Here is an 18,939-nt window from a genome sequence, read left to right on the forward strand (position 1 = left end):
AAAAAAAACATATTTAACAAGTTATGAAGTCAAATATGTAGCTTCCGCCAGACCACCTTCCATATTCAAAATAAGTTGAATAGGGAAGGCGTAGGACGTACAGCGTAACCTTTTTGAAGAATACGGAAGGCAGTCTGAAGTTATTACTTCATAACTTGTTAAATACAGTTTTTTTTTTTACACAAACGCATCGCTTCGCTTCAGAATGCCTTTATTAACCCTCTGGAGCCGTGTGGAATATGTTTATGATGGATGGATGTGGATGGAAACACTTTCTTCAGCTCATACTCATTTGGTAACGCATAGGCCTACTGCCATTATAAAGCTCGGATGCTTCAGGATATTTATTAATATATGTACAATTGTGTTCGTCAGAAACAAGAAAGTCATATACACCTAGGATGGCTTGAGGGTGAGTAAAGCTTGGGCTAATTTTCATTTGAATGCTGAATGACACAAACCGTTTTTGACATCTCCAGGGCTTTTTTTAAAAACTACAGATCATACTTCTGCATTTTTGTGTCCCTGTCTCCAGACAGCTGGATCGAGCAGTATGTCCATGTTGCCTGTAAGTGCCAAATTCCACAATGTGCTACTGCATGGTTCAAGTGGCTGCCATAAACTCTAGAAATGCCATAGAAAATTTCAAACAACTACTAAGAGTGGATCTGTAAGACGTCTGTCTGTGCACTTGGACTCAAAATAATACTTTTCTCTTGAGAAGACAGAAACACCTTACAAAAGGTCCTTACATTAATTCTCCCTAGAGTGATGCAGCAGGTCTGAAATGACTCGCAGGCAAGTGCTCTAGAATACAGCGAGGCCTGCTTGCACCAGATAAGGTAATACCTGTAAAGTGTTGTGCAAGGTTCAGGATGCCAAATTGCTCCAGGTGGTCCCAGACCCCCAAAGAGGGATCTGTACACGGCTGTAGTAAATGGACACACATTTCATGGGTAAATCAATATGCTCTGGGACCCTGCAACCTGCAATCACCTCATTTCAATAAACAGCCAATCAGAAAATCTCTAAATTAGTCTTTAAAGATGCATAAACTGCAAATACAAATTAATGCCACCGTTGAATGCCTAAAAAAGAAACTTCAGATAAGGTAATACCTGAAAAGTGTTCTGCAGGTTCAGGATGCCAAATTGCTCCTGATGGTTCCAGACCCACAAAGAGGGATCTGCACTCGGCTGTAGTAAATTGACACACACTATTCAACCTGTCTCACACTCTCATTCATCACTTTTATTGTCCTTAATGATAAGAGGAAAATGCAAAAAAAAAAAAAGGCATACACTAAAAGGTTTCTAACACATTTAGTTGAGAGCTAAATGACTAAACATCTTCCGTAATGGCCCACAAATTTGTGGTATGTATAAATATGAATGACACTGTGGGCTGGTATAACCCTGTGGGTAGATTTGATGGAAATTTTATAGCATTATAAAATTGAAACAATATCATCTATCTCTACTGCATAACTGTGATACAGGTTAAGGTATACTATTAAAGTATGCTGCTGTGTGAGGTCAGAGACAGTCTTGCAGCACATCAATGATAACATACAGGCTGTGCAGTGTTGATAGCTCATGGGTATTATTCATCTGCCTGTATGAACCGTATGGACAATGAATATGCAACAAAACTACCATAGATAAAAACTTTATTACAAAAATACACCCACTGTAAAATATGGTTGAAAACAAAACTTTTGCTTATATTGACAATAAAACTTTCGCTTATAATATATCATACAGAGTATGAAGGATCCATATACTCAGTTCTGATTATCATAAAACAAGAGCGTGAAAGACATTCTGTTTATCTTTTATTAACTATTATAAACTACATGCCAACACAACTACTGCTCCCTATTCTATTCTGTGATTAGATTTTGGCCAAGTGAAAAGACTTTTATTTGTCTTTGTCAGGAAATTAAGGAAAATCTAGTTGATGGACCCCTAACTAATACGTCAAATTACAGAAGAGGATTAGGGCCAAGCAATAATAAAAAAATAAAACCATCTCGAGATTAAAGGTGCTAAAGAGGATCTTTTCGTCGACTGAGAAACCAAAGACTGTTACTGAGTTTTTGAAATGAGCGCATGCGTAAGAATTTCGAGGGAACGCCTCCCAAAACTCGTGCACGAGTATTGGAACACGAGTGTTTACCACCGGCATTCGATGTGTCGTGTTAGTGGATTCATTATGTCGGACTCACCGCAGGTGACTCATAATCTGCAGTTGTTACTCCTGTCTCCGGACAAAAACATTGCATGCGGCGCCTGTAGAGTGCGGAAAGTTACTGGAGCGCGCAGCCGCGCACGTCTCTCACAAGGAACGTCACGGCAGTGATTGACAAGCCAGAGGGCCAATCGTTTACACGATGATCGCGTAAACGATTGGCTGATGTTTTTAAGGCCCTACCTCGTGCACAGATGATGTATATTAATATTATTCCTTTCAGTGCACCTAATAAATAGTCTTTTATCAGTTAGTAAAGACAGTTTCAAGAAATATTGCAAAAATGTATAAAGCAAAACATCCTCTTTAGCACCTTTAAAGTTGTTAAATTTCAAGAAAAAACTCGTTAAATTTCGAGAAAAAAGTCGAGATAAAATGTTGAGAATAAACTCGTTAAATTACGAGAAAAAACCCGTTAAATTTTGAGAAAAAAGTTGAGATAAAATGTTGATAATAAAGTCATTAAATTTCGAGAAAAAAAGTCATTAAATTACGAGAACAAATTTGTTAAATTATGAGAAAAATGTCGTTAAATTTCAAGAAAAAAGTCGAGATAAAATAAGCGTCCTTGAGCTCTGGAAAGGCGCTATATAAATAAAACTTATTATAAAATGTTGAGAATAAACTCGTTAAATTATGAGAAAAAAACTAATTAAATTTCAAGAAAAAAGTTGAGATAAAATGTTGATAATAAAGTCATTAAATTACGAGAAAAAAGTCATTAAATTACGAGAACAAATTCGTTAAATTATGAGAAAAATGTCGTTAAATTTCAAGAAAAAAGTCGAGATAAAATGTTGAGAATAAACTCATTAAATTATGACTTTATTCTCAACATTTTATCTTGACTTTTTTCTCGAAATTTAACAAGTTTTTTCTTGTAATTTAATGACTTTATTCTCAACATTTTATCTCGACTTTTTTCTCGAAATTTAACAAGTTTTTTCTCATAATTTAATGAATTTGTTCTCATAATTTAACGACTTTTTTCTCGTAATTTAATGACTTTATTCTCAACATTTTATCTCGACTTTTTTCTCGAAATTTAACAAGTTTTTTCTCGTAATTTAATGAATTTGTTCTCATAATTTAACGACTTTTTTCTCGTAATTTAATGACTTTATTCTCAACATTTTATCTCGACTTTTTTCTCGAAATTTAACACGTTTTTTCTCGTAATTTAATGAGTTTATTCTCAACATTTTATCTTGACTTTTTTCTCGAAATTTAACAATTTTTTTCTCATAGTTTAACGAGTTTATTCTCAACATTTTATCTCGACTTTTTTCTCGAAATTTAATGACATTTTTCTCGTAACTTAATGAGTTTATTCTCAACATTTTATCTCGACTTTTTTCTCGAAATTTAACAAGTTTTTTCTCGTAATTTAATGAATTTGTTCTCATAATTTAACAACTTTTTTCTCGTAATTTAATGACTTTATTCTCAACATTTTATCTCGACTTTTTTCTCGAAATTTAACAAGTTTTTTCTCGTAATTTAATGAGTTTATTCTCAACATTTTATCTTGACTTTTTTCTCAAAATTTAACAAGTTTTTTCTCATAATTTAACAAGTTTATTCTCAATATTTTATCTCGACTTTTTTCTCGAAATTTAATGATATTTTTCTCGTAACTTAATGAGTTTATTCTCAACATTTTACAACAAGTTTTTTCTCGAAATTTAACAACTTTAATCTCGAGATGGTTTTAATTTTTTATTATTGCTTGGCCCTAATCCTCTTCCTATCAAATAATGCTTCAGTCCTTTCTCGCGCTAAACCATAACTAAATATTGTAAGATATACTCAATGGAAAGACGTGAGGTGGTGTTAAAGGAAAGAAAATGCATTTTATGTTTCTACACTTCGATAGTGTCTAACTAAAGAGAAAACACTAACAATAACAACACATAAGAACAATAAATATATGTAAGCATGGTTTCAGCACCTTCCAAATTAGGTGTGCTGCAACACGGTCCTGTCATAGATGTCTGGTGCTGGCCTCCAACTGCTCAGACTCTGGACTTCAAGAATGTCCTCCTCTCGCAGACGACTTTTACGTTTCTCTGCATATGTTGGACTGTAAATATATACAGTATGTACATCTTAAGAAATTCATTACATATTTCTTATCAGCCATGAAACTGTATTTTGCATTATTTGATTAAACATATTAAATTTTCTTTTAAAAAATTCAACTATTTAGCTGCTTTTCCATCTTTATTAGTGACAAATTAAATAAATAAGAGTATTTGTTTTACCTACCTGATGTTTTTTGATTGAAATGTGGCAAAAGATCCAGACCTGGAGTAATATATGAATAAATATGTAAGAAAGATTCACTCATTTAACTGGTGTTTCCCTTTTTATGAGGTTATGATCTATGTCTGTGCTCTTATATTACATTTTGTCTCTTTGCTCTTGTCTTCCAGAGGTTTCTTGTTAATTAGTATTTATAGCCTTTGTCTTTGGACATGTTCCAATTGACCTTTATTGTGCTGTATGGTATATGAGCACAAGTGAATGTCCAAATTGTAGGGTGTGTGTGTGTGTGCATTCAGTTTTAGTGGGGAGCTTTGAGATGTTGTATTTTGATATCCTTTCACAGGAAGTGGAAAGGGTTTTTATGTTCATTAATTTGCATGAAAACATGGCAACAGACCCATCATTTTGGTCTACCTTTCTGCATCTACAGTAAACATGTTGGTCCTTACCCAAAAGTGGTCCTGAGTAGTGTTGATTCATATTTGTGAAACCCAGGACTGTACTCAGGAACTAGAAATGGCCTGACCTTTTTTAATGGGTAGATGCTGCATTTGCCTGTGAAAAAATAAGGTTTATTAAAGTTTCAAATGTCTCTCAGGCTACAAAAGTTTCAAATTTTGTATATTAGAAAAAAATACAAATGACCCAAGATCTAAATCAACACTGATCTACACATTACTATACTCATACATATAATATACTCACACATAACTTCTCTTTATATAAATGGTTGGGAACAGAAGCATTGAGTAACATTATTAGCATTGATAATGTTGCTCTTACCCTGCTTTTTCCTCCCTATGGATGATTCCAGGGAATTTTCTGAAATGCATCTCATGCTTCTCGTATGATTAACGCCATCCGTAAAACATCTCTTTCCAGTGTGATAGGTCTTGGGCTGTCCAAAGTTTGGATAAAAGCTCCACTCGGATTCAGACATCATATTTGCCTCTAAATGGACATGCCGATAAATATAAAGATTCTAAAAAATGATCTCAGAATCTAACGACAAATTCCAAAGAAAGATGTAAAAGTGTTTTAGATGATACAGTTACAGATTACTCTAATGAAAACATATGAAAGTTTCCATGTACAACTGCCACCACTAGAGATCCTTTAATCAACTTGAACAGATTTCTGCTGATCAAAGCCTAACTCACGTGGAAAGGATCTCATCAGTTTCCTTTCATGAGGAAACTTTATGTCTTTGATGTGTGGAAATGGGGCATCACTGTATCGAGGTTCAGGAATCCAGCGCAAATGGGATTTCCAGTCAAGATCACATCTAAAGGCACCATAGGCATTGGCATTATATTAATGTAGAGTAAAAGAAAAACACCTAAGTATAGGATACATACAGTTTAGACATTCTGTTGGACTTGAACATCTGAAATACTGACAATGGCCAAAGACAGATCACAAGTGTACCACAATTAGCTGTAATGTTGTAACCCCAGAGCTTTCAAATCTAGAACCAAGAGTCTCTCATGTGTCCCAGTCAAAAATTCAGTTCAGTTTACAATCAAGCTTATGCAATAAAACTATGACACTTTGCGCCCACTGCTTCAAATACTAGGGGTAAAATTGAAAAGCTGTCATTCACAAGTAACTTCAGCTGTTGTTTAATCAATTTTTAATACTTTATGTGGAAGAAATTGATGTATGAAATACTTACTCAGTAAGAACAGGCTCGATGTGTCTAATGTGAGGCTTGAAGTCCTGCTCTTTTCCAAAACTCCAGAATGAGTCACCGACGTCAGTGTGTTTCTTCATATCAGTGTATGACCATGATGACATTTCACTGTAAATGACAAGAGAAAAAAAGAAATCATAAAGTGGATGATCTGTTATGCAGTACGTTTTGAATTTATATTGCTTGTGTTGTAATTAAAAAGTGTTTCTATAAAACTGTACACTAAATTTATAGAAATAGTGCCTGGTCGAGCTACAGTATAGGCTAATTAATTACTTCCACAAATTAACACAAAGAAAAGAAAAATATATTGCTCATTGTCATGTGATTTCAACATATCTGCCACAATGGCAACCTGCAAATCAACTGGATGCAGAGTCTTCATCTCGTGTGAGTTTACATTATTTGAAAAATTTTCACTTCTTGAGGGGTAAAACTTTTTTAATGAGGAAAAATTACCTAATGAAGCGTTAATACAGTCAGTTAAGTGTTACTTCATATGATTGTGAGCATATGTTGCAATGAGAGTCATTTTAAAAACACTTTCTCTCATTTGAGCCCATCTCAAAGCAACAAATAGGCTACTAACGTTAAATATTTTTTAGTAAATAAACAGACCAATGGCCTAATTTTCTTCTGGATACCTTACCTCCTGTCCATTATATATGCAAATGTTCCGTTCATATGGAGTAATCTTTGTACCAAGAATTGAAAGCGATTAAACATAATCCGTTGCCCGGAGAACATAAACAAAACTGCCAATACCGGTTTACCGGGTTTGTATACAAATGCACGTAAATCGATCGCCTATTTATCTGTTCACTTATTCACTTACTTACTGATAGGCTATACATGCATTATTTATTCATATGGTAATTCTGTCAATCGATTTGTTGTTTTGTTACATTACAAAATAGGCTATAAAGCCAGAATTAAATTTTGTCTGACTTTGTCGTGTCGAAACACAAGATGGCGCAAGAAAATAATTTATCCTTACAAGGATTTTACTTAGGCTAGGGTACTTGTGGTAGTTAATACTATATAAAGCATGTTTAACTGAAAATATATATTTATAATATATAAAATATACATACTATATATATATATATATATATATATATATATATATATATATATAAACAGAAGTAGCCTACTGATGAAAATGACTAATGGGTCTACTGGAACAAAACAGGCAAATCGGTGGGAAAAGTTTATGTATCAAGCATAATTACTTAAATTATATATAGGCTATATAAAAAAAAATTAAATTCCTGAATGAGTGGTGTTTCTGAACTCAATGCGGTTGAAATATGGAAAGTGGACTGTCAGGATGAGGACTGACTTTGATATTAACTCATTTTATAAATATCTGAAGGTGTTATTTATAGCTGTGAAACCTTATAAAAGAGGAATATTTTTAAAATGAACCTCTTCCGTTTGTCAGGACATACCAAGTTGTGATTCTTTAAAAGATACACTATTTAGCCTATATTGTTTATATTGTAATTTATATGAAATATCCTACGTGAGTTATGGTGTGTAGACAGCTAGTTTTAGGCGTAGTACTAGTGATATCTGTGATTAAATGTAGTGGTACATTTAATTTAAAAGTGTAAATATCGCTGTTTTAACTTTGACCCAGTGTATGATTAGAGAGAGAGAGAGAGAGAGAGAGAGAGAGAGAGAGCTCTTTAAATCCACCTGTTAGCCGGCATATATTCTTGCGCCTTCGGTTTGGGAAGGTGAACTGATCGCCAGGACCGTGTGTCAGTGCATTAACTCAAAGTTCTGCATCTCCCAAGTCCACACCGCACACAATCTCCATCTTTAATGGACTATCACTGCCGACGACACCATATGGGACAATGTTAATGCATCATCATTTGCTTAACCGTCCACAAATGCCTTGATCTCGCAGGGACTTCGCCACACTGCTGCAACTCGCGCAACATCGGCACACCACTGGACTTTTTTTTCATTTATTTATTCGTGAATATGGCAAAGCGATCGCAGTGAACTGTAGCCAAAGGTTTGCAACACATTGTTGCAAATATTTTGATGAAGAACATGATGCTCTCCCTCTCGCGTGCCCCGTAACTGCTTCCTTTCATTCAGTCCAGTTTGGCGCTGAGCACCGTCTTCTCCTGGAGATTTTCCTTCCAGTTTCCTCTCAATTATGTTCACTTTCGCTGCCTTTTGCTATATGCTTTCCCTTGTCCTCTGTGCTTCTCTCATCTTCTTCGCGATCTGGCATGTAAGTGTTTGCATCTTTGACGTGCTTTATGAAAATATATTGCTGCAGGATGGCATGCATATGTGTTAGAGCAGGGGTTGCTGCATCAGACAAAACTGTCCATCACCTGATCAAAGCATCCTTGACATTATCAATGTCTCCGGCATGTCTTGCATCACCAAACTGAGTGATCATTTGGGTTGTAAATTGATTGTGAAATTCAGAATTGGGTGACAGCAGTGGCGCATATCCTGGCTTGGTGGCAGCAGCTTGTGTCAGGGAAGTCTTTTGCACACCTTTCGTGGGTATTCCCACCTCTCTGATGACCAAAACACCTTTGTGGGTTGTTTCAGATCCTTTTTATGCATACAGATTACATTTCAGGAGCTGCGTACCTGTGTTAAACCCCCTTACAGTTCAACTGTACAAGCCACATTTCAGGCAGCAGTTTGTGCCTGACCTGTTTTGATGTTACACTGTCCTTTATGTCTGTGCACTTTATGCAAGGTGTAACACTTTTTTTTTTTTTCCTCAAGGAAAGCTGCATTAAAACACTCACTCGCATTCACAGTACTGCAAGACTGCTCTAGATTTGGGTCAGCACAGTCGTTTGCCCTAGGCTTGCTTTTGCATAGCAACAGACATTATAGCCCCAAGGGTTAAATAAGGGGTAATTATGAGCACATCACATTCGACCCAGACCTTTTAGTTAGACATCATATAACTCAGTCTATTTCCAATAGTCCTAAAAGTGTCCTTCATTTCTTCTAAAAGATTTGTCAGTTATTGTGTGAGGAAGGCAGGAATGCCATCCTCAGCGGTTTCAGCTTTTGAATCTTTAATAGACTTAATTCGATCAGCTCACAATGGGAAAATCCTGACACGTCGATCCCCTTTCACATCTGCAAATCGAATGCCTTTTACACTTTGGGTTCTGACTGTAGGTTCAGCGTGGTGTTTTGTAGTCTACAGTATGTATTGATGCAGTTTTTGTGTTGAATGCACTGAATTTATGCATGTCCTGGAGTATGTCACCCAGACATCAAAGAGAGCAGCACCTGATTTAAAAAGGACCTATTATTATAAAGTCATGATTGTTGAATTCCTGGACAAAGAAAACCATAGTGATAATTTTGTTTATAATTGTAGCTAAGGGTTTCTTAGCTTAAGGGGTTTGTTTCAAACGGACCCAGAACATTAGTTAAGTGTCCTTCAGCCAACATCCTGAAGGTGTTGTAAGTGATGTTTTTTCTTTTCTTTTTTCAGTAACACACATGAATTCTTATGCATACATTTATCAGTTCTTAATGGCTGATGGCACCACACAAATGCACACAATCCCAAGAGACTATCTTGAGCTGTAGTGTGAAAAGTAGCAGACAGGGACAATAGCCATGAAAGTACATTTCACGCTTTTAAGAGCCCTCTACAAAGGCACTGGCAATACATCTACTATTATTAAAGTTTTTTTGGTTAGAATACCCTATCATTCAAAAGTTTGGGGTCAGTAAGATTTTTTTTTTTTTTTAAGAAATTAATACATTGTGACAGTAAAGACATTAAATAAAAATAAATAAATACTGTTCTTTTAAACTTTCTATTCATCAAAGTATTAATTTGATTGAATTTACTTTGGCATAGTTGAATAACAAGAGTTCAGTACATGGAAATGACATACATTGAGTCTCAAACTCCATTGTTTCCTCCTTCTTATATAAATCTCATTTGTTTAAAAGACCTCCGGAAAACATCTCAACATAACACCGACTGTTACGTAACAGTCGGGATCATTAATATGTACGCCCCCAATATTTGCATATGCCAGCCCATGTTCAAGGCATTACACAAGGGCAGAACATCTGGATGTGCACAGCTGAATCATCAGACTAGGTAAGCAAGCAAGAACAATAGCGAAAAATGGCAGATGGAGCAATAATAACTGACATGATCCATGATTACATGATATTTTTAGTGATATTTGTAAATTGTCTTTCTAAATGTTTCGTTAGCATGTTGCTAATGTACTGTTAAATGTGGTTAAAGTTACCATCGTTTATTACTGTATTCGCGGAGACAAGAGCCGTCGCTATTTTCATTTTTAAACACTTGCAGTCTGTATAATTCATAAACACAACTTCATTCTTTATAAATCTCTCCAACAGTGTGTAATGTTAGCTTTAGTCACGCAGCATAGCCTCAAACTCATTCAGAATCAAATGTAAACATCCAAATAAATACTATACTCGCATGATCCGATGCATGCATGCAGTATGCATGACGAACATCTTGTAAAGATCCATTTGAGGGTAATATTAGCTGTGTGAACTTTGTTTATGCACTGTATAACTGCACTTATATTCAAGAGCTTGGGGGGGCAGGGAGCGAGAGATTTAAAGGGGCCGCGCAGCCTGAATCGGCGCATAGTTAATGCTGCCCCAAAAAAATGTATTTAAAAAAATCTATGGGGTATTTTGAGCTGAAACTTCACAGACACATTCAGGGGACACCTTAGACTTATATTACATCTTTTGAAAAGATGTTCAACGGCACCTTTAAAAAAGGAAAAATTGTTTCCACAAAAATATTAAAGGGGTCCTATAATGCCCCTTTTACAAGATGTAATAAGTCTCTGGTTTGTGTGTGTCCCTTTAAATGCAAATAAGCTGCTGCTCCCATCCACTTTCCAGAAGAGGGCGGAGCTTTAACAGCCCACGCTTCGTAGCTCAACAACAAAGCTGGAGAATCTTGTGCAGGAAAAATGACGATTGTCAACACTCTACTACAACAACTCTTCCTCTTCTCTAAAGCAGCCCAACATGGCCTCACCCCCTTTGTTGTGTGTTCTCGGGGGCAGGGTTTATGTAAATTTTAGGGTTAGTGATGTCACTAAGAAGCTCGTTGTATTCCCTACCAGCCGTTTGTTGCAGTCCTTAAAGGTGCCCTAGATTCAAAAATTGAATTTACCTTGGCATAGCTGAATAACAAGAGTTCAGTACATGGAAATGACAAACAGTGAGTCTCAAACTCCATTGTTTCCTCCTTCTTATATAAATCTCATTTGTTTAAACGTCCTCCGAAGAACAGGCGAATCTCAACATAACACCGACTGTTACGTAACAGTCGGGGTGTACGCCCCAATATTTGCATAATGCCAGCCCATGATGTTCCCAACATTATAAAAGGAATTAGACAAGGGCAGCCAGTAAACATCTGAGCTGCACACAGCTGAATCATCAGACTAGGTAAGCAAGAACAACAGCGAAAAATGGCAGATGGAGCAATAATAACTGACATAATCCATGATAGCATGATATTTTTACTGATATTTGTAAATTGTCTTTCTAAATGTTTCATTAGCATGTTGCTAATGTACTGTTAAATGAGGTTAAAGTCACCATCGTTTCTTACTGTATTTACGGAGACAAGAGCTGTCGCTATTTTCATTTTTTAAACACTTGCAGTCTGTATAATTCATAAACACAACTTCATTCTTTATAAATCTCTCCAACAGTGTAGCATTAGCCGTTAGCCACGGAGGACAGCCTCAAATTCACTCAGAATAAAACGTTAACATCCAAATAAATACTTTACTCACATAATTCGAAGCATGCATACAGTATGCATGACGAACATCTTGTAAAGATCCATTTGAGGGTTATATTAGCTGTGTGAACTTTGTAAATGCGCTGTAATATAGTCGACAGCTCGTGTGGCAGGAAGCTTGCGTCTTAAAGGGGCGGCGCCGAGTGTAAATCAGTGCATAGTTAATGGTGCCCCAAAATAGGCAGTTAAAAAAATTAATTTAAAAAAATCTATGGGGTATTTTGAGCTGAAACTTCACAGACACATTCAGGAGACACCTTAGACTTATATTACATCTTGTGAAAGAACGTTCTTGGGCACCTTTAAACAGAGAATTCTTTAAAAGAAAATATCTCCCTTTGCATTGAACTTTGAGCGTCGTAACTTGCAGACATTGTTTATGCTCTAACAGCAAAAAAGTGAAATCATAATCAACCACCTCTTTAAGCAGCACAACTTTTTTTTTTTTTATATCGATAATAATAGGAAATGTATCGAGTATGAATTTTCAGCTTTGCCACCACAGGAATTTATTAATTAAAAAAAAAAAACATTTATGTTTTTTTAAAATAGAAAAAAGTTATTTTAAATTTTCATAATATTCACAATATTGTTTTTACTGTATCTGTATTCAAATAAATGCAGCCTTGGTGATCATAAGAAACGTTAATGAAAGAAACATAAAATCTTATACCCCAAACTTTTGAACAGTAGTGTACAGTACATGGCTACTCTTGTATGGCCAGGGCTTGACATTAACACCCGCCAACCCGCCAAATGCGGGTAGATTTCAGCTGTGGCGGGTAAGACAGCCACTCCCACTAGCCACTTTGGCGGGTTGAATATAATTTCAGCCTACAGCCAAATGAAAAGTAGCCAAGCTCGTCGTATCACAAAATTACAATTCAGTCACAATTCTTTATCGATTAACTTGCGGTTATGAAGGTGGGATGGGCGGAATCGCGCTAAATGACACAACAGAAGCGCTCGCGTGCGCGCTCTCTCTGTCGCGCGCGATTCAGTTCTCCTTGCGCCTGAATACACGCACACACAGATGTCAAAATGCATCGTGTGGAGTATTTCGCGTGAATACAGTCGGCTATGGCTTACGGCTAAGTCGACGTAAACAGGTGGGTAAAAACTGGATATGTGTCAGTATATGACGTCCATGCATTCAGCAGCCCCCAAATAAATACCCCTCTGTCATTAATGTTAATCAAACATCAAAAAATGTTAAATACATGTATACATGTATGCTAAATAAACATATGTATCTGATTTTCATTTTTAAATTACTATTTGTAATTTGCTTCTTTGTTCTTTTTATATAGCCTAACAAAAATAACTGTATACCTCATGTATAGTCTTGATTTGGGTAGTCAATCTGCATTTGTAAGTTTGAAAGGGTTTTAAATCTTGTAAATCAAGTAAAATGACTCAAAATCAAGTAATTTAAGCATGCCAGAGTCAACTTTAATCATATAAAATGTAATTTCCCAACAGCAAAATTGTGGCCAGTGAAAATGCTGAGTGGCTAGTAACTTTGGAAAACCACTAGCCACATTGGCTGGTGAGCAAAAAAGTTAATGTCAAGCCCTGTGTATGGCCATCAAAGGAGAGGCTCTTTGTCCCCAAAATGGTGTAGTTGCGAGCAGTGGTTAATGGGGCCAACGTAGCTAGAGAAACTATAGCTAATTAGAAAATGCTTTCTGTCTTCAGGTTGTCTGACTAGAGAAAGAAGGTTGTGTGGTTAAAAGACCAAAAAAGAAAAAGTGGTTAAAAGAAAATTCTTGAAATCTCTTACAACATCTTTTAAATGTGAAGTTTAAAGGTGCCCTAGAATCAAAAATTGAATTTAACTTGGCATAGTTGAATAACAAGAGTTCAGTACATGGAAAAGACATACATTGAGTTTCAAACCTGTTACGTAACAGTCGGGATCATTAATATGTACGCCCCCAATATTTGCATATGCCAGCCCATGTTCAAGGCATTAGACAAGGGCAGCTAGTATTAACGTCTGGAGCTGTGGGAGCGCGCGATTTAAAGGGGCCGCGCGCTGAATCGATGCATAGTTAATGATGCCCCAAAATAGGCAGTTACAAAAATTAATTTAAAAAAATCTATGGGGTATTTTGAGCTGAAACTTCACAGACACATTCAGGGAACACCTTAGACTTATATTACATCTTGTAAAAACTGGTTCTAGGGCACCTTTAAACTAGTGGCGCCGAACAGAATTGCAGAACAAACACAGCTAGTCTATCTTTCATTATCTCAACTTAGATTAGTATCACAGCAGAATCTGTCAGTTGTCCTTTTCAAAGAAATCCTGTTTAACAGTCTAGGGAATCCTAATCTGCATATTTGCTCTTGTGTGTTATTCTACATCTGAAGGGAAATGATCCCCACATTAGCTTAACTAACTCAGAGAGTCAAAAGCTCCCTCAGCAGATGTTTCAAGTACTTTCACAGCCAGTGGAAACCAACACATTAGTGCCCACAAAACGCCTGCCAAAAATGCACAGTTTAGAACAGTATTTAACAGATTATCTGTGAGTGCAGTGGTGCATTCATCTGTGAAGGGTTGAATGTATTATTGAGATGTATAGTGGTTGTCCTAATTGCGGCACGTTTAATTCAGTAATCCTGCAAACTATTACAACAAGCTCTTGTTCAACATCAAAGGGCACTGCTACAAGGTGAACTGCACCCTAATGTGCTAAACACAGTCTTGCACATACAGTACTAACATGAGTTGAATAAAATTAGTATTGAAGCACAAACCTCGCCAGAAAAAAATATTTTCTAGACTGACTAGCTTTTCACTTACATCCATGTTCACAAAGCAACCCTGATCAGGTGCATTGGAAAATGATATTATGTTGCTTCTGGCACATTTCTCTATACTTTCAAAATGAAATGAAAAATTTTGTACATTTTATTACACTGATTTGTTGTATGTATCGTGGCAGTTCTGAAATGAAATGTCCGGTGTGTGGCGCTAAAAGTTGAATGCTCTGTCACATTTGAAAATAACATGTCCTACCCTAAACACACAATAGAAAATGTGAGCTAAAAATGCATTTTCTGAAGTAACCATGCCATTTAAGTCAAGTCTTTGAGCTCTTTTATCGTGACTTGTGATTCATGGTATTTGCTCATACCTGATCGGTCTGCATTGCAAGTGCAATCCTGTACCAAGGGAGCTACCAAACAAATTTACTACATCAGAAATGCCATACATATTGACACAAAAATATATGTGGAGGCACATTTCCAATGTTGGTTTTGTCATTTACTGTAGCTTACTTGAGCTAGTATTAGGGGAGGTCTCTAACCCAAAAATCATGAGTAATAACCACTAAGAGGATTTGTAAAGTTAATACTAACATAATTCTGGATATAATAGGTATGGGGTCAGTGTTAGAGAATGAGGTGATGGATGAGGTCAAGCATGATAAAATTTGTAGAGAACAGCAGGCAATCCAGCAACAATCTATCATTTCTCACAGCCTGATTCCCTCTTACTGTCAGCAACACAATGTGTTATAATCATGGATAAATATGAGAGTGTTTATGAGGAAATCACTTCAAATCATTTTAAAAGATCTGCACTGAAGCAGTTTACTGAGCAACAATTAGGCTACCATTCTGTGCATCACATAAGTATGTTTATATACAGCACAGTTCTGCATTCAGCTTAGCTCTTTTCAGTAACGTAATCCCCAAATGGTTATACTGATGTCACATAGGGAACAAAACAGCAATGATTCCACATGGATGCATTATGCACATGTTACATTCTTTGTTGATTTTCTTTTTTAGTAGCGTTGCTTTGTGAATGCACCTTACTTGCACGCACAGTAGAATGCATGGAACTTATTCAGGTACATTTTGAATTTCCTACAACTGTGATTAAAATTCACAAGCTGCTGTCAAGTTTAAACCCAGCCTTATTTTAAATGAACCTGTTTTAAGTGGTTTTTATGCTTCATCAACATTTAGAGAAGTGTTCAGTTATTTATGTCACTTGTGTAGTTTCTATGGTTCAGTGATCCCCCTTTCGTGGTGCAAATCTTAATGTGATTATTAAAGGATGGCCAGATTTAAAACCGCGTATTTAATGCATTTTATTTTATACTTATGTAGCAGTTACAGCTCACACATGCTTATCTGATGGCCAAGCAGAAAAGCAGTCAAAATCAAACCCTTTTACTGCTCGTGTCGCCTACAGAATTGAGAGACCATTGTACATTATGAAAGAGGCAGTGTAGGAAGTGAGGGCAGTTTGGTCTGTAGCAGGGGAAATAAGCTTGTCTAATTTGATCTAACTTTAATTTAGGCTTCTCTTGCATGTGCATGTGCTATAGCCATGAGGCACCACAAGACCCTTTTTGCTCTAATGCACTTACTAAAGGGGGTAATTTTATATGCATTGGCAATCTGTAAAATATTTCACACATCAAGCACTACTTCCACATCCATGATGTAATGGATACTATATATTTCAAGATTTTGCTGAACTCAAGATTCAGGAAAGTTCATGAATATTATTTTAGCATTTTAAATGGTATCATATGTATATATTTAAATACATATATGTAGATACACCGATCAGGCATAACATTATGACCACCTTCATAATATTGTGTTGGTCCCCCTTTTGCTGCTAAAACAGCCCTGACCCGTCGAGGCATGGACTCCATTAGACCCCTGAAGGTGTGCTGTGGTATCTGACACCAAGATGTTAGCAGCAGATCCTTTAAGTCCTGTAAGTTGTTAGGTGGGACCTTCACACGGGCTTGTTTGTTCAGCACATCCCACAGATGCTCGATTGGATTGAGATCTGGGGAATTTGGAGGCCAAGTCAACACCTCAAACTCGTTCTGCTCCTCAAACCATTCCTGAACCATTTTTGCTTTGTGACAGGGCACATTATCCTGCTGAAAGAGGCCACAGCCACCAGGGAATACCGTTTCCATGAAAGGGTGTACATGGTCTGCAACAATGCTTGGTAGGTGGTACGTGTCAAAGTAACATCCACATGGATGGCAGCACCCAAGGTTCATTGCCCAAAGCATCTCACTGCCTCTGCCGGCTTGCATTCTTTCCATAGTGCATCCTGGTGCCATGTGCCATGTGATTCATCAGAACAGGCCACCTTCTTCTTTTGCTTCGTGGTCCAGTTCTGATGCTCACATGCCTACTGTTGTTCGCTTTGGGCGGTGGAATCTGACACCTTTCTATCAGAACCAGCATTAACTTCTTGAGCAGTTTGAGCTACAGTAGCTCATCTGTTGGATCGGACCACACAGGTACCCTTCGTTCCCCACGTGCATCAATGAGCCTTGGCCGCCCATGACCCTGACGCCGGTTCACCACTGTTCCTTCCTTGGACCACTTTTGATAGATAGTGACCACTGCAGACCGGGAACATCCCACAAGAGCTGCAGTTTTGGAGATGCTCTGACCCAGTTGTCTAGCCATAACAATTTGGTCCTCATCAAACTCCCTCAAATCCATACGCTTGCCCATCAAGTTTGAGGACAAAATGTTCACTTGCTGCCTAATATATCCCACCCACTAACAGGTGCCGTGATGAAGAGATAATCAGTGTTATTCACATCACCTGTCAGTGGTCATAATGTTATGCCTGATCGGTGTATATGTAAATATATATAGAGAGAGAGGAGGGAGATTTCAAACTGTCAGTATTCAATATATATCTGAGATAAATAAGTTTAATTAAAATACATAATTATATATTAGTTATAAGGACAATAATATTGCACAGTATATTTCAGTTATATCACCCAGCTCTACTTGTACTTTATACCAATGAGATGCTGAAATAATGGAGGATAGATCTGAACGAAGTAATAAAGAGAGCATGTATCCTTGAAGATTGCGCAAAGGCTGCAAATCCATGCGTCTAGCCTAAAGATAATGATCGTGTTCCTTTTTTTTTCTTTGGGTTTTCAGATAACAGCCTTTGATGAGCTTCAGGCAGACTTCAAGGTGCCGATCGATCAGGGCAATCCACTTCACGCGGTAAGTCATGCAAATAATGGACTTGATCATTTGATTCATTGCCCTTTCCTGCACTTCCATGGAAATGAATGAGTTTGTATTTGTGTGTGTGTGTGTCTGTGTGTGTGTTTATTTGTTTATGGTGGGAATATATTTCGCAAGCCCTGTGATCTTTTGCAGGCACCAGGTGTGTTGCCTACCCCAAACTCTGAAACATTTCCTGTCATCCGCAGCATTGCATGAATAATCCATAGAGCAGCTGTCTATGTGTTGTCTTTCCTCTGCTGGAGGCCCTGGCAGCTTTAATCTCGCTAATTAATTCAACTTTTCCATCTTTTTGGATACACCAACTGTTATCCAAAAGTTTAGAACAACATTGTCATTCTGATGCCAGCATTGCAGAATAATTTACATGTGTGCGCTTGATACCTTGCCAGGCTATGTTGTGACAGAAAACAAAATCAAGAGGCGAATGCAGATATTTTTGGTCTTTTGGACTTGGTGTCAGAAAGTCTCACTCAGAACGGGGCACCGTGATGTGTAGACAAAGTATCTGATCTGTTCTGCACAAAACTTCTGTAGTTGTAATTTATTGCTGTCTTCCCAACAAAGTGTCAAAGCAAGAGATACACGCTCTATATGTCACCCACCCCTCTGTCAGACCGGAGGGAACTATGGAGGATCTGGAAGGTGGGGGGTGCTGAAAGATTGATGGCCTCCTAGCTGATCTCACCACCCAGTCAAGTCAATCTCACACCCTGCCTGGCTAATTGGTGGCTTCTGTCAGTCTTCAGCTGGGAGGAAGTCAGGACTTCATCCTGTGATTCTCATTGGAGCTCCCCTTATGACTCTCTAGTCTACACAGTAGTGCTGCAGTTAC

The 18,939-nt window shown here is 37.1% G+C and overlaps 2 protein-coding genes across 5 annotated transcripts in view; one reads left to right on the plus strand and one right to left on the minus strand.

Moving 5' to 3' along the window:
• Positions 1 to 3,886: 3,886 nt before the first annotated feature.
• Positions 3,887 to 7,115, minus strand: LOC125278265 (spermatogenesis-associated serine-rich protein 1). The gene is made up of 7 exons (XM_048207286.1): positions 6,861 to 7,115; positions 6,194 to 6,319; positions 5,679 to 5,803; positions 5,302 to 5,469; positions 4,968 to 5,073; positions 4,519 to 4,557; positions 3,887 to 4,333 (listed from the first exon to the last, which is right to left on the minus strand). The coding sequence occupies exons 1-7, from the start codon at positions 6,956 to 6,958 to the stop codon at positions 4,210 to 4,212; spliced, it is 786 nt and encodes a 261-aa protein (XP_048063243.1). The 5' UTR covers positions 6,959 to 7,115; the 3' UTR covers positions 3,887 to 4,209.
• Positions 7,116 to 7,891: 776 nt separating this feature from the next.
• cnih3 (cornichon family AMPA receptor auxiliary protein 3) overlaps positions 7,892 to 18,939 on the plus strand; it is a 41,527-nt gene continuing 30,479 nt past the window's right edge. The window contains exons 1-2 of one of the 4 annotated variants that reach the window (XM_048207288.1): positions 7,892 to 8,465; positions 18,012 to 18,080. In XM_048207288.1, coding sequence (XP_048063245.1) covers positions 8,388 to 8,465; positions 18,012 to 18,080 — 147 coding nt within the window. In that variant the 5' untranslated portion in view covers positions 7,892 to 8,387. The remainder of the gene's footprint in view (positions 8,466 to 18,011; positions 18,081 to 18,939) is intronic. The other 3 variants (XM_048207287.1, XM_048207290.1, XM_048207289.1) reach the window with 3 other exon arrangements.

Source organism: Megalobrama amblycephala, linkage group LG11, assembly GCF_018812025.1.
Source record: "Megalobrama amblycephala isolate DHTTF-2021 linkage group LG11, ASM1881202v1, whole genome shotgun sequence".
In the NCBI taxonomy this organism is placed as follows: domain Eukaryota; kingdom Metazoa; phylum Chordata; class Actinopteri; order Cypriniformes; family Xenocyprididae; genus Megalobrama; species Megalobrama amblycephala.